Genomic DNA, 13,793 nt, shown 5'->3' with positions numbered 1-13,793 from the left:
ACAAGTTACTGGACCACAACAGATGGGGCTGCTTGCTTGCTTGGATGTTAAACAAAGGGAACACATTTGAAGTCCTTCTGATTGATGAACCCTGGGAATTGGTAAATCCCCAGCTTGCTTGGCAATCCCTGAAGGCCTGAGGGTCTTGATTGTAGCAGCCAAATAAAAGCGGGCATACAAGGAGTCCTCTGAGCGGCTGTCTCCTCATGTGTAATGAGAAGCTGCATACGCTTGTTCTCTTGCTTCTAGCCAGGGCCTAACAAGTCTTTGTTGTGAATTCATGCTGATTTTTTTTAAATTCAAGAGTATCCTTAAGAACTACTTATTTGTTTATTGCTATATGTGTACACGAATCACAGGTAGTGCATATGAAAGCGAGAGAACAACTTTTTGGAGTAGGTTCTTTTTCCTTCCACCTTTCTCTGGGTTCCAGGAATGGAACTCGGGACATCAAGCTTGTATAGTAAGAAAACCACTGAGCTATATTGCCAGTCCAAGAATACCTTTAATGGTCACTTACGCATTACGTTCTCTGTTTTTAATATAAAGTCGTAATCTGCAGATGTAATGTGATTTCCTGGAATCTTGCTCAGTTAAAATTGGAAAGGTATTTAAGGTACAAAGGTTTAAAGAAAAGTTTAAGTGGACAGCACTGTTGATGGTAGATGGGACAAGCCTATGGAGTGAGAACATTGGCAGGATCAGGAAACTGACTAAAGACTGGCTTTTCATCCTTGATACCTCAGCTGACTCTGGGAGAAAAAGCTGTTTGGGTCAAGTGAGTAGTGAACATGTCATGTCCTGTCTCATTTTGGAGCTTCACAGTAGTCTATAATATTAAACATTCCGAGGAATCCTATTGCAGTGTTCAGCAAGCCCTGTTTATGTCTGTGCTCTCAGGACTCACGGGGACTCAGCCCTTCTCTTTCCTCCCCTCTTAACACTCTTGATTCTAGTTATGAACAGATCTTGAACTAGTGGTCCTAGGAGGCTGCCTGGAAAGCATGAGTTAGGACAAGCATGGCACTCTGAAACAGTGACGTCGCAGTGGCATTTGGAAGTGGTTGGCCATGCCGAGGCAGTCTCTGAGGAAGTGGTGTTTTACATATTCGCATCGGACTAAGAGAAGAAGTTTGAGTTATGTGAAGAAGAGTGGAAAGAACAGACATTTATTTTGTAGTGTGTTGCCATGGGGATGAATACTTGGGAAAGCATAAAGATGCATAAATTACCGTAATTCCTTCCCAGCCACCACTTAGGCCTTTAAGATTCTTTAGGCTGTATTGATGAAAATGGTTTGGAAGAAGTTTAGAACAATGCAAAATTAATTCTTGAGTAGACACTGAGGCAAGCAGTTCCTAAGAATTGTTTAAAAGTAACAGTAAAAAAAAAATTACAAAACTTTTCAAAGCATAGTATAACAACCAAGATTTAAAATTACCATGTAGTTTGAACATTAGTTATTGTCTAAGTCTGCTGTCCAGTATGGTAGCTACTAGTATGCTGTGACTGTTTAAATTTAAAATATTAAACTAAGTGATATTTAAAAGTAGTTCTTTAATACCAGCACTGGAGTTTGAGGCCAGCCTGGTCTACAGAGTGAGTTCCAGGACCTCCAGGACTACACAGAGAACCCTTGTCTCGAAAAACTAAACTAAATCAACCAACCAAACAAACAACAAAAGTAGTTCTATGGATTCAGTAGCCAGGTTTATACATTCAGTAGCCATGTGGGGTTAATGGCTACTATACTACAGCACAGAAATAGACCATCTCCATGTTAGTACATAATTCAGTTGGGTAATGTATGGGGAAACAGAATTCTGACAAGCTTCCCATGATTTCTATCCCCTGATATTCTTACCTTCTTATAACCTCCTCCACCTGAGTGTGGACAGTGTCTGTGGCTTGCATCCAGAGGATGGACTATGACAAAGGCGACAGTATCTACTCTTTTGTGTAAGTATGTCATATGACATAGGTGCTGATGTCATTCCCATGACTTTGTATGAGACTCTATGTTAGTAGACTGGAAGGAGTGATTCTCCTGATAGCTTAAAAACAAATAAAAAAACTAAACGGCCATATTGTAGACTGTTTGGATAGAGGACCATATGAGAAGGAACTTGGTACATCATTCAGGACCGATGATAGCTTCTAGCCAGCAACCAGCTTCAAGGGAAGGCATTGTGCCAGGAAATGGGATGGACTTAGAATTCTATTCTCTCTGTATTAAGGCTAAAGGTGAGAGGTGCAATCAGGATGACACCCTGATCTCAACCTGGCCAGACCATGCTGTGCTGCCAAACCACAGAAGCTGTATGGGCATAGCTGAGCACCATTTGCAGATAATAGGTTCAAGGGAATGTTTATCCCTCAGTATATCAAATTCAGCACCAGTACAAATTATTTTTGGGATAGTCACACCTCAGTGGGCCCACATGCTCCAACGGATACATAGAATAACTGGTTGTATCAAAACGGGCGCTTCACTTCCTCCACAGAGGAAAAAATGGTTATCTTTCCCAAGTGAGTGTCTCGGCCCGCTTAGTAAGCTCTGTATAGTGTTGTGGCCAAGCTCTCGTATTTTACTGTTTCTGTAGTATCACAGATAAGACTGTGGTCTCTGGCATCCCCGAAACAATGGCTTGCATTCTGTGCTCCCTCCTTAGAAACCAAATGACATGCTGCAAATTACCTCTGTAAGCCTCCATTTATTCATGTGTAGAGTGGGAATAAAATCTTCCTCCATGTCAGAATGTTATTTCATTCAGCAGAGATATTTTTATAGCCTTTAGCACACCACTTCATATGGACGCTGACTTCCGAAAACAGAGAGAGAGGTTTTATTATTCAGCAGCATTTTTTTTCAATTGATTTCTCATAGCAAAGAATCAAAACTGCAACACATTATTTCTCTAGTCTCATTTGAAAAATCTTCATGTAAGATTGTTACCCTCTTATACCCCTACTTTATGTCTGAACGGCTGTAGTCCAGTTCCAGATCAGACAGTCAAAACAGGTCTTGCTCACACCAAGTGCCCCTATGCTTGGAGGTGGCTCTGGTTGTATATTGTTTGGGCGAATTGCCCAGCCTCGGGCCAGACTCTGGAATGTTGGTTTCCTCTAACATTAGTCTCCTGGGAGTCAATTTTCACAGTTTCCATGTGTTTCTATGTTACCCCAAACTGTAAATACAGCTGACACTCCACCAAATTGGCCCTAATGTGCCTGTGTCTAACAGCAGAGCTATGGGCTTCCAGAAGGATACAATGCTCCCTGGAATTGTGGCAATCATGTGAATGTTTGATTTTTCAAGTGTTCGGATTCCTTTTTTTTTTTTTTATTATTATTATTTGAAAAGCAAATGGTGTGCCAGAGGAGATAGGAAGTAGGAACATGGGCGGGGGCTTTGACTCAGGTCTTGCCTTGTTTTGAGTTTGTCCATACTTCCTGGACTTCTATCCTCAGAGGAGCCATTAAATGACATAGACATTATTTTTGCTTCTTTGTCCTTCTCTCCCATTCTTTTTTTAAATTAGATTTAATTGACACTCATTTTTGTCATACTTACCCCTGAATCAGTATGTACAACTAGAGTCAAAGTCTTTAAGAGGGTGTCATTTCAGAATATGATATTCAAGAAACAATTTGGCTAGTGAGAATAGATTGATTCATAAGACTTAATAATTTGAAGGTACTCTTATTGAAGATACGCAGTTACAGGAAAGTTACAGGTACCTGCTGGCTTTGTGTTTGGCTTCCTGGCTGGTCCTCAGTTCATCACACTGTTGCCACTGTGAGGTTCACACTCTTAGGCCCTCTCCCCTGCATCCTGACATTCCCTCATAGATAGCTCACCTTTTGGGACAGTTACCTCATTTGTGTCTAGTTCTCTAACACTCCATCAAGTTGATGCCCAGGGTCACCTTGTTCAGTTCAGTGTTGCTTACAGAGGCTGGAACACAGAACACAGACTGTGTCTTGAGATTTTTCCCTGTCTGCTTCCTAGATCTTGCTATAGCTACTTCAGAGAGGAGAATGCAAGATGCAATAAAAAAAAAGATGCTACAATACTCTCTCTACTTGATTGTCATGGTGTAGATATGAAGGACCGAAGTGGGAAGGAATAGTTTCTGAGCTGGACTCATTGAGACTCTGACATCATTAGTTCCACAACTTTGGGTAGCTTCCTCATCTGTGAAAGGGACAAGTACATAGGACTTTCCTAATTGGACCATGGGAAGGTTAAGTAGGTGACATTTGCCTGTATCCCCAGACCATCACACAATATCTCAGTGATTTGAGCCCTTGCTGCTACAATGATTGACTGAATAGAAATTTAATTAAGAAAGCAAGATCTAGGTTTGCTTGTTTGTTTTACCACACCCTCTTGGATTGTCAGTCTGATCTTTTGAACAAGGAGCAGTCCATGCTGCTCTTGTATCAGCAATGGACAATAATTCTCGTTTGTAATCTCCTTTAGTCTAAGATTTAAAAACAATTTTCGGCTACGTATCTAGTCTAATGATAACTAGTCTTGTCAGCTTGAGTAGATTAAAAGGCCTCTTGTCCATCAGTAAAGCACCACCCTGTCCCTGGTGTGTCTTGAGGAAATTGCCAGAGAGGATTAGCTAAGGAGGAAAGACCTGGCCATCCTTTAGGCTAAGGGCCCAGGTGAAATGAGGGAGGAAATGAGAAAGCAAGGCATATTCATGATCTCTCTCTGTGTCCCCTCCCTTCTCCCTCTCCCTGTCAAAATTTCATCATGGATGGGCAAGGATTCCATGAGGCCCTACTCCTCCCTATTAGGAGACAATGGTTGCTGGGGAGGGAATATCATTTTCTTTGGTGGCTATGCCACTGAAGAGTTCCTATACTCCAATAATAGCCTTTTGACTCTGCTTACACAAACAACTATAACCAGCTCAGTGGGACACAGAGACAGATGCGCTCTCTCTCTCTCTCTCTCTCTCTCTCTCTCTCTCTCTCTCTCTCTCTCTCTGTCTCTCTCTCTCTCTCTCTCTCTCTCTCTCTCTCACACACACACACACACACACACACACACACACACACACAGCGGGGGAGAAAGAGACAGAGGTGAAATGACAGGGAGGTTTTGTTGAGTGGAAGGAGCAGGAGATGAGAGAGGGCTATGGAGAGTGACTAAATTCTTTATGTATTAACATATGTATGAAACTGTCCAAGAATTTTAAAAAGGAAGTGGGTGAGGAGCTTAAGTAGGGAGAGTAGAGAGGCAAGAAGGACATGGTGGGCCTGGCACGAAGTGATGGTGTTTTGACCTGTCATGGCGGTAGAACTGATGAAGGAAAAGGTCCCATCTCACTGGCTCTTCTACACTCTTGGCTCTGAGACAAGGACCAAGGGGCCCCAGGGAATATGTGGAGCCATAGTACCCTGATATATACTTGCTAAGCAGGTAAGGAAGGCAGGGGACTCTGCTTTGGGTCATCCTGAAGGGGAATTGCTTCCACCTATGGGCTGAGAGGCCAGGGCCTGTAGTCTGGTCTAGGTGAGGGTGATGTAAAATAGGACACCTGTAGTGCTTAGCAATGAGAAAAGCAAAGCACCACCCCAAGGCTGCCCTCTTCAGCCTATGTTTTCTGAGGTCCCATAACTCGACAGGAGGACAAACAGAAATAAGAGCCAAGACCATTAGTTAATCCTGCATCCCTTACAGCTGTGTGCGGTCCCCGTGCTCAGAAGAGCATCCTTTTGTTAGACGGTCATGGCTTGAACACTGAGTCCTTAGTGGGTAAATAATAAGCTTGACTCGCCGATGGTGGCACACTAATATGTTCCCATGGTGTTCCCCGAGGAGGGAACTAGAGGCACCCACTCTCACATTGGCTCTCTCCAGCTCCCTAAAAGGTCTCTCAGCATCTCTCTTTAGCTTCAGCTCTGCCCTGTGTCACTGGGTTCTATCCATATTTGGGGTGGCACTCTACCACATTTTGGTGGAGGACGGTTGTGTAGTCTTATCATGAAGGAGAGTACCTGAAGGAAGGCTGCACTTCAGAGTCTCCCTCAGAGCGAAATGCCTACAGGAAAGAGATCTCTTGCTCATGATTCATGACTACCTCCTGCCATGTAGCCTCTTCCCAGAGTCTTCCTGGCTTGGGTGGGAAGGTCAAGGGTAAGGGCTACCAGATGAGTATGTGCTCTGCAGAAGAGGACGAGCAGAGTAATCTGGATGATGTTTATAAAGTATTCACTGAGCGCCTGTTGCTGTCCTAACAGCCTTAGTCCTAGGAAATTGAATACCCCAATTTCCTAGTAAAATAGCTTGGACAAGGTCATAGGCCTCTTAGGAGATCCTTTGATATAAAAATGGAAAGAATCTTGGTCTTGGGCTTCTTACTGCTTCTTAGCACACATGATCTGGCTCAACCATCTCCAGGGCTGAGTTAAGAATTGCCTGTTGGTGCCATCTTACCCAAGGAAAGTTTTCTAGAAGGACGATGCCAGCAGGCAGAAAGCTGAGGGATCCTTTGCCTCTGGGAAGCTCCATTTCTCAAGCTTTCCAATCCGAGCCTCCCTCCCTTCAATGGCTTCCCTCTTTAGCTATATTATCTGGTTCTGGGGTGGCATGCCGGCCTGTCAAGAGACATGAGCTGCCTTTGAAAGATGTGTTAGCATTCTGTGCTGTATCTGACGGCTTTGTCTCTGGGTTCTTGGGTAGCCCCAAACACCACGGAGGAGGCATGTGAGGAGGAAAAATGTGAGAGAGAAACCAGGTCAGAAAGTTTGGAGAGGTGGGCTTGGGTGTCTACTCAGGGGGTTGACAAGGACTTCAGCAGGGCACTGTTACCAAACTTGTGACCAAAAGAGTTGATCTGGTGAGGCTGCCAGATCTAGCCCGGTCCTCAGATCTTGGCTTGTTTCGTGGATCTTTGCTTGGAGGACAGGGGCATTCAAGGAGCTTCAGTCACAGTGATCCTGCCTACAACATAGAGCACCTTTGTAATTGCTGTAAGAATATCCTTAGGATGTTTACGGTTTCCCTCTCAAATTTACACTGTGCTAAAGTACTCAATGGTGTTTACAAACTCCACGAAGGGGGGATCCTCTCAGTGGTTGATAGTAAAAGCGTTTATTATCAGAAATTCTGCATATAGTATAGACTGGTGGCTTCCATTTTGTGTGTGTGTGTGTGTGTCCATGTCCATCTACATGTGGAGACACCTCAGTGTAGCCACCCACGCTTGTGGTGACCTTCCACAGTGTTGCTATCAGGATAAGCAGCCAGGAGTGTAACTCATTAGAAAGATGGTACCAGTGAAGCTTAGCACGGAATGAAAGGCACCCACTGATGCCTTCCACAGCCCACTGTGCGAGGCAGGCACCATACTCATCACGTGTGGGAACTAAGACACTAAATATGTGTGTGCAGTATTTCACAAGATGTGATTACCTTTTTCTTGTCTGCTGGGAATTGAGCAGAGAATGAACATGCCGGAATCTATTTTAAGCATTTTTCCTGGACTGACTCATTGACTCCTCGTGGTCACCTTTGAGTTAGATACAATTAGGAGTCCTATTTCTTATGTGTAGAAGCTGGGGCACAGAGAGATTGAGTATCTGTACCAACTAGAAAGTGGGAAACTTCTGATGACATCCCAAAAATCTGGTTCTAAAGATAATGTTTTTAACCACTGCAATACAGATACGCTTAAAAATGCAGATTTATGGGCTCTAGACATGGGCTTGCACAGGGATTGTGCCAGTTTTCATTCCTAGTTAAATATGCATTAGGTTGTTTATCCAAGGGAAATGAAAGTGTGTTTCCACAAAAGTCTAGTATGAGACAGTTTACGGCCACTTTATTCATAAGGGTAAAATAGTTTAGATGGTCTAATTATCCATTAATAAAAAGTGACCGATTGAATTGTAGTGATATTTAGATAACAGAATACTACCTGATAGAAGAAGAAATGAACACACACAAGCACACAAATATGTTTGCACACTGAGGAGATGCTCAGGAGGTGAAGCACTTATCATGCCAATACAGGGTTCTGAGTTCGGATCCTCAGCATTCATATGAATGATGTCTGGGCATGACAACCTGCCTGTAATTCCAGCACTGGGAGGGCAAAAATGGATTTACTTAGAGCAACATGGCTAGCTACATTAGCTGTGTGGGCAAGCTTTTGGTTCATACAAGGGATTCTGTCTCAATGAATAAGGTAGAGGGTGATTGAGGAAGACTCCTAAAATCAGTCTCAGGGCTCTACATGCATTTACAGTCATGGACATGTGAGCACACACACCCACGTGCAAACACTCATACACTTACGCTCACCACATGTACCCAGACCTATGCAAAAAGATATGGACGACTCTGATAATTCTATGCCCAGTGAAAATTTCAGACACAAAGATCACACACAGTACAGTGTCTGTGAAGCTTAAGAAGGGGTGAAGTGACTCCATTTATGTAGAAGTTAGAATACTGACTCCTCAGCTGGGGATGGCAATGCTCCGTGCTTTGATTGGTCAGAAGTCATTGATTTGTGCCTTTTATGTCCAAGTGCATTTCTTGCATGTATTCTTACTGCACACACATACACACACACACACACACACACACACACACACACACACACACACACACACATTCTCTTTCCCCCAATCCCATCATTTTGTTTTTCTTTCCCAGTAGCTTAGTGGAAATTGTAGTAGACCAGTGTAAGATTTCCAGAAGTTCCCATTTATATTTGTGTGTGTGCAAATTGGCTTTATATTTTTACAAATAATTAAGGTTGTACATATCGTCCTGCTACCTTCTTTGCCTGTTTATAATGTTTTGAAAGTTTTTCATCTGGCCTTAATCTTTTAGCTAATGTGATTCCCATACTATTAATAGACTCAATTCTTTAATCAATTTCTTTCTAATGGACAAGTACAAGTTTTCAAATTTCCATTTCTATATGTTGGTAAAAATGTTCTCATGAGTGTCCTGTGTTTGTGTGCAAGTGCTTTTGTGAGCTTCTTTGTGTGTGTGTGTGTGTGTGTGTGTGTGTGTCGCACAGAGGCCAGGAGAGAGGTTAAGTGTCCTTGTGTATCACTTTCTGCCGGTCCTCTTTCCCTGAACCTTGTGCCTGCATTTTCTTGATGAGGCTGGAAGCTAGCAAGCCCTAGCAAGCCCTGTCTTCACTGCCCCTTTGGAGTTAGAGTTAGAGCGTGCATGAGATGCCCAGCTTGTTATGTGAGTGCTGGGGTCCAGTTCTCATCATTGCAAGAGCTCTTTACTGCTCTGCTGTCTCTCCAGTCTCCTTATTCTTTAATTTGAATCTTAGATACATTTTGAATGGCAAGTCCTTGGAGCACAAAACTCCTTAAATGAGCCCCGTGGAATTGCAGAGTTGCCCAGTGGGTGGAAGTGAGAAAAGAGACACAAATGGCATTTTCCTCAGAGTGTAGAAAGAGAGTGTGGAGTCTCCACCCCTGTAGAACCTGCCATCCAAACATTAGAGACAGCGGAAGGCTGGAGTGAGTTCAACACCTTGATTTATTTGGTGTGGACCTGCTTCTGCAGGTGGGGAAGATGTGGGGGCTCGCAGGCTTCTTGTAGACATGGTTATAGGAAACTGCAGGTGTCCTAGGAAAGCTCACAGCGACCATGCCGTCACTGAACACCACTGATCTGTGCAGAACAGACCCCATGGCTTAGCCGCGGGACCTAGGCTTGCTATATCTCCCAACTCCCAACACCCAGTGGGTGACTTCCCAGTTACCATTTGAACAGGCTTCCTGGAGGGGCATTGAGTGAAGAGTCCTTTCCTACCTGAAGATCCACTGACCCCAAGCAACCACTGCCACTCCTTGCTTCCTTCTTGTCTCCGAAGAGAAATCTTTCCCTTCCTTATTAGTTTTCATGGCAACTCAGAAGCAAGTTCAGCTTCTAGAAGTGTATGTGAGAGTCACTGTACTTCTACAGGGAAGACGAATACTGGGTGTGTAGCTGTTGATAGTCACATGGACACCTGCCATCCATTCTTATCACCTGGCTCCTTCCTATCTGATCGGCCCGTATCTTAAACAGCACTGCCTAAAATCTAACTCTTCTTTTGTCAACTCCTGCATTTGTTTGAGCAGTGTTTGAGGAAATGGCTGAAAATGCTGAGGGGAGTCCCACACCACAGTCCCAGACCTTCAGATCTTCGTTTTTCTCAGCCACTCACTTGATAAGCAGAAAAACTTAAAAAGATGCGTGGACCTGGAGTCTCTGCCTGCCTATCTGTCTGTCTGTTTATCTGTCTGTCTGTCTGTCTGTCTATCATCTAAAAAAGTGTCATATTCATAAAAATGGATCCTTTGTGTTTGGATTACTCAGAGAATGCTGTACGAGTTCTTCATGCAAGCATTTGCCGCCACACTCTATTTTATTTGTGTGTACTTGGGTAAGGGCATTCAGCAGTTGGTTCTATTTAATGGTATGCGTTAGTATAGAATGTATTATTCTTTGAGAGTGTTCTCCGGTTAAGCATTTACAGGCTTTGGAAGCTCCTCTGTTGGCAGAGTGCTTGCTGTATAGGCCTGAGGAGCTGAGGTCTGATCTCCAGCACCTATGGGGGGATGGGGTGGGGTGGGGTGGGGGAGAAAGTGTACTGATGTATACCTGTGTTCTACAAGCTGGAAATGCAGAGGCAGTAGGGCTCCCTGCGGCTTGTTGGACAACTAGTCTAGCCAAATTGGTGAGCTCCAAGTTTACTGCATGACACTTCCCAGAGTGAGGGAAGGGGGAGCGTACAGCACTCTGTGAGGATTAAAGGAAGAAGCACTGGTGGAGCGCGGTCTTGGTCTGCTTTTGCAGTGCTCCAGTCTGACGTCTGTGCTGTTTGTCATCCAGTTCTCTTTTTGTTTGCGCTCCTCAGAATGCTGGGGTCGGGAGCCAGGGCTCAGTGACAGTGGTTGCTGTAGGAGTGCCGAGGTTGGGGTGAAGGGATTAGAAAGGATGCCAAGGATGAACTCGTTAGCCTCCTCTTCATGCCCCTGATCCCCAGCCCCTGGTGCCGCTCTCCTGCCACCTTCATGTTAGATTAGATTTGTAACAGCTGCTGTGGACATGACTGCCTACATCTGTGGAACGTTTCGCTCAATGCTGCTGGCGGAGTTGTCTGTGTTAAACCTGTAATTCCCATTTGTAATCCTAACCCATCCTTTACCCTTTGTCTTTTACCATCTTGACACTTTACGCTGCCAGGGTTTGGCGTCCTACAGACCCATTAAAAACTTTTGCCTTAAGAACCGGGGCCTTGTGCAACAGTGTATTTAGCCGAAATCCTACTTTGAACTATGTGTTAGCCATGTATTTGATCAGAAGCTCTAGGTTGTTGTTCTAAAAGTCAAAATAATGGATTATGACTTCAGAAAAAAAAAGAGCAGGATCCAAAAGAACAATACTTATGAGAACAGTAGCTACTTAGAAGAAAATAAATGTGTCGTCACACACCGCTGGATGCTATGTGCCCCGCCCACTAGCCTTTGGAGTCCTAGTTCTCACCTCACTTTACTTCCACCCCGTAGAGTCTCTGCAGCCTTCTGCTTTCCCTGCAGTCCAGTTTCTTGTGTCTCATATTACAGGTGTCTTTCTACCTGGGGAGCTACCCTGCCCGGGAGCTTCTACCTGGGGTGCTCTTCCTGGTTGAATTCTTTGGTCTGCTTTGGAAACCTTTCCCTGGCCACAGTGTCTAAATCCATGTCCCTCCATGCACTGTCTGTCCGTGTACGCACACCACCCTCTCTTACGGCATGCCGTTTACTTCCTTCAGCTTTAGGAAACCCAAATTGGTATCTCTTTAGTATTTGTCTTCCCTCTGAGCTTGCTGCTCCTTAAGAATGAAAATTACACTTGTCTCATTCACCATTGACACCCCAGTGCCATCTTGACCCCTGCCCTTTGTGGGGTGCTGAGCACCCACAGTCTTGTGGTTGAATAAATGTAGGCTCCTCCGAACCCCTGGCTTTCCTAAGCTGTGCCAGGATGTTCTGTCCTTAGTCCGTCTTGGATCTGTTGTGACAACTCAGGCCTTCCCTGTGGTTGAAGGTAACCGTGCTGTGGTGGCTTTTCTCAGGCATATGAAAGATCAGAACAAGAAGGTGGCTAACCTCAAGCACAACCAGCAGCTGGAGAAGAAGAAGAATGCCCAGTTATTAGAAGAAGTCCGCCGGCGAGAAGACAGCCTGGCTGACAACTCACAGCATTTGCAGGTAAGTCCATGTTTAGCTCCTTAATACCTAAATGTTCAGAGATGGGCTGTCTGCTGCTGTAACCAATGCTGCAGGAATATATGCACAGCAATGGTGGGCTGAACTTGGCCCTGAGTCCGGCACTAACTGGATATTCTCAGGGGATTCAAAAAGTCTTTCTCGGTAGAAAGCATCATTTCTGGAATGGTGTTCAAGAAGAGTTGAGTTTGGAAAATCCTGGAAATGCTACACGGAGGCTCTTCCTTCCTGTATCTCACCTTAAAAGGTAAGGGCTGCAATTACATGGTTTGCAAGTAGAGTCTGTCTGGAATTGTGTTTAAGTTCTGTGGGGGATGGTGGAAGGGAATGCATGTCATTATCACAAAAGGCATTCGGATGCATTCCTCTGATCTCAGTTTACAAAGCAAGGCTCCAAGATAGATCATTATTCTGTCTTCTCAGTGAATATAGTGGATACAGTTATCTTTCAGTGATATTCTTACCTCAGAAAGCAACTGATGGACCAAAACACCAATTTCTCCTCATTAACCATCCCTGCGTTACATTGGAACAGAGCTCTCCTGTGTGCTCAATAAAACATTCAAGCTGAAACAGGACATTGGCTTTGAAGTGCTCTTATTTACTCCAGTCCTGTCTTTAAACAGAGCAATTGGAGTTCAACTTGGCCTGAGTTCATGTTAAATTTTGCTTATTAGTTAGTGTCTTTCTGCAGTTATATATTAGTTTCCTCCTTGGAGATAGAAGTAGATAATTTTAGTGTGTACTCATAGTTCATCCTTTAATTGACCAAAAGAGAAATGAATAATTATCCCAAAGAAGGAGTACAAGAAAATCTCCCAGATGGAGGTTTCTCAGTTCCTATTGGTTACTTTGTCTCTGTGTCCTCGGCGATTTTGTGGTGCTAGTTCTGGTCAATGTCCTTTGCATAGATGCTTGATCTAGACTTGAGAACACAACCAGCCCTGGGCCTTCTTGGCTTCTGGCCCATTTTAATATGGGTGCTAGCTAAATTGTGCCTTTAGCTTCCTTAGTACTCCTGACAGGTCATGTCCAAGAATCAGGATTTTAGTGTTTTTCTGTCACAGATAGTAGATCAAAGTCTAAAGAATGAGATAGTAACTAAAATTTGAAGAATACCTTAGTTTTTTTTTTTTTAATGTGTCATGCTTTAAAATTTTATTCCTCACCACAATGTTGGTAATTTTACACGTGTTGTAACTAGAAATCACAGAAAGATTCTGAGGGACTCCAGGTCCTCATGTCTTCCACAAATAAATGTAGAGGAACATGGAAGTGATAGGTGCCTTTCATTGACTGCTTCAGTATTCCAGGCTATACTGTTTTCTGTTTGTTAGCTGTTATCCCATTTTACTGCATACTATCTGAGCCTCAGGGCTCTTAAGTGTGAATCATGGGAGCACAACTTCATTTGAACTAAGAAAAAAGGAAGCCTTTTGGTTAAATGAACTGCAAAGGCCTCCTTGCAGCTACAGCCTGATCGGATTCAGATATCCCAACAGCAGTGCCAGCCTTTGCTCCCGTCCTCCTGCAGGGAT

At 43.9% G+C, this 13,793-nt stretch overlaps 1 protein-coding gene across 1 annotated transcript in view; it reads left to right on the top strand.

The window, feature by feature from the left end:
• Nucleotides 1-13,793, top strand: part of Erc2 (ELKS/RAB6-interacting/CAST family member 2) — a 690,578-nt gene that overhangs the window by 445,302 nt on the left and 231,483 nt on the right. Inside the window, exon 14 of the mRNA XM_059273131.1 lies at nt 12,102-12,237. Within this exon, the coding sequence (XP_059129114.1) occupies nt 12,102-12,237 (136 nt within the window). The remainder of the gene's footprint in view (nt 1-12,101; nt 12,238-13,793) is intronic.

This window comes from Peromyscus eremicus, chromosome 9, assembly GCF_949786415.1.
Source record: "Peromyscus eremicus chromosome 9, PerEre_H2_v1, whole genome shotgun sequence".
Classification (NCBI taxonomy): domain Eukaryota; kingdom Metazoa; phylum Chordata; class Mammalia; order Rodentia; family Cricetidae; genus Peromyscus; species Peromyscus eremicus.
Note: the sequence above shows the minus strand (reverse complement) of the source record. Positions and strands in the feature narration are given on the sequence as shown.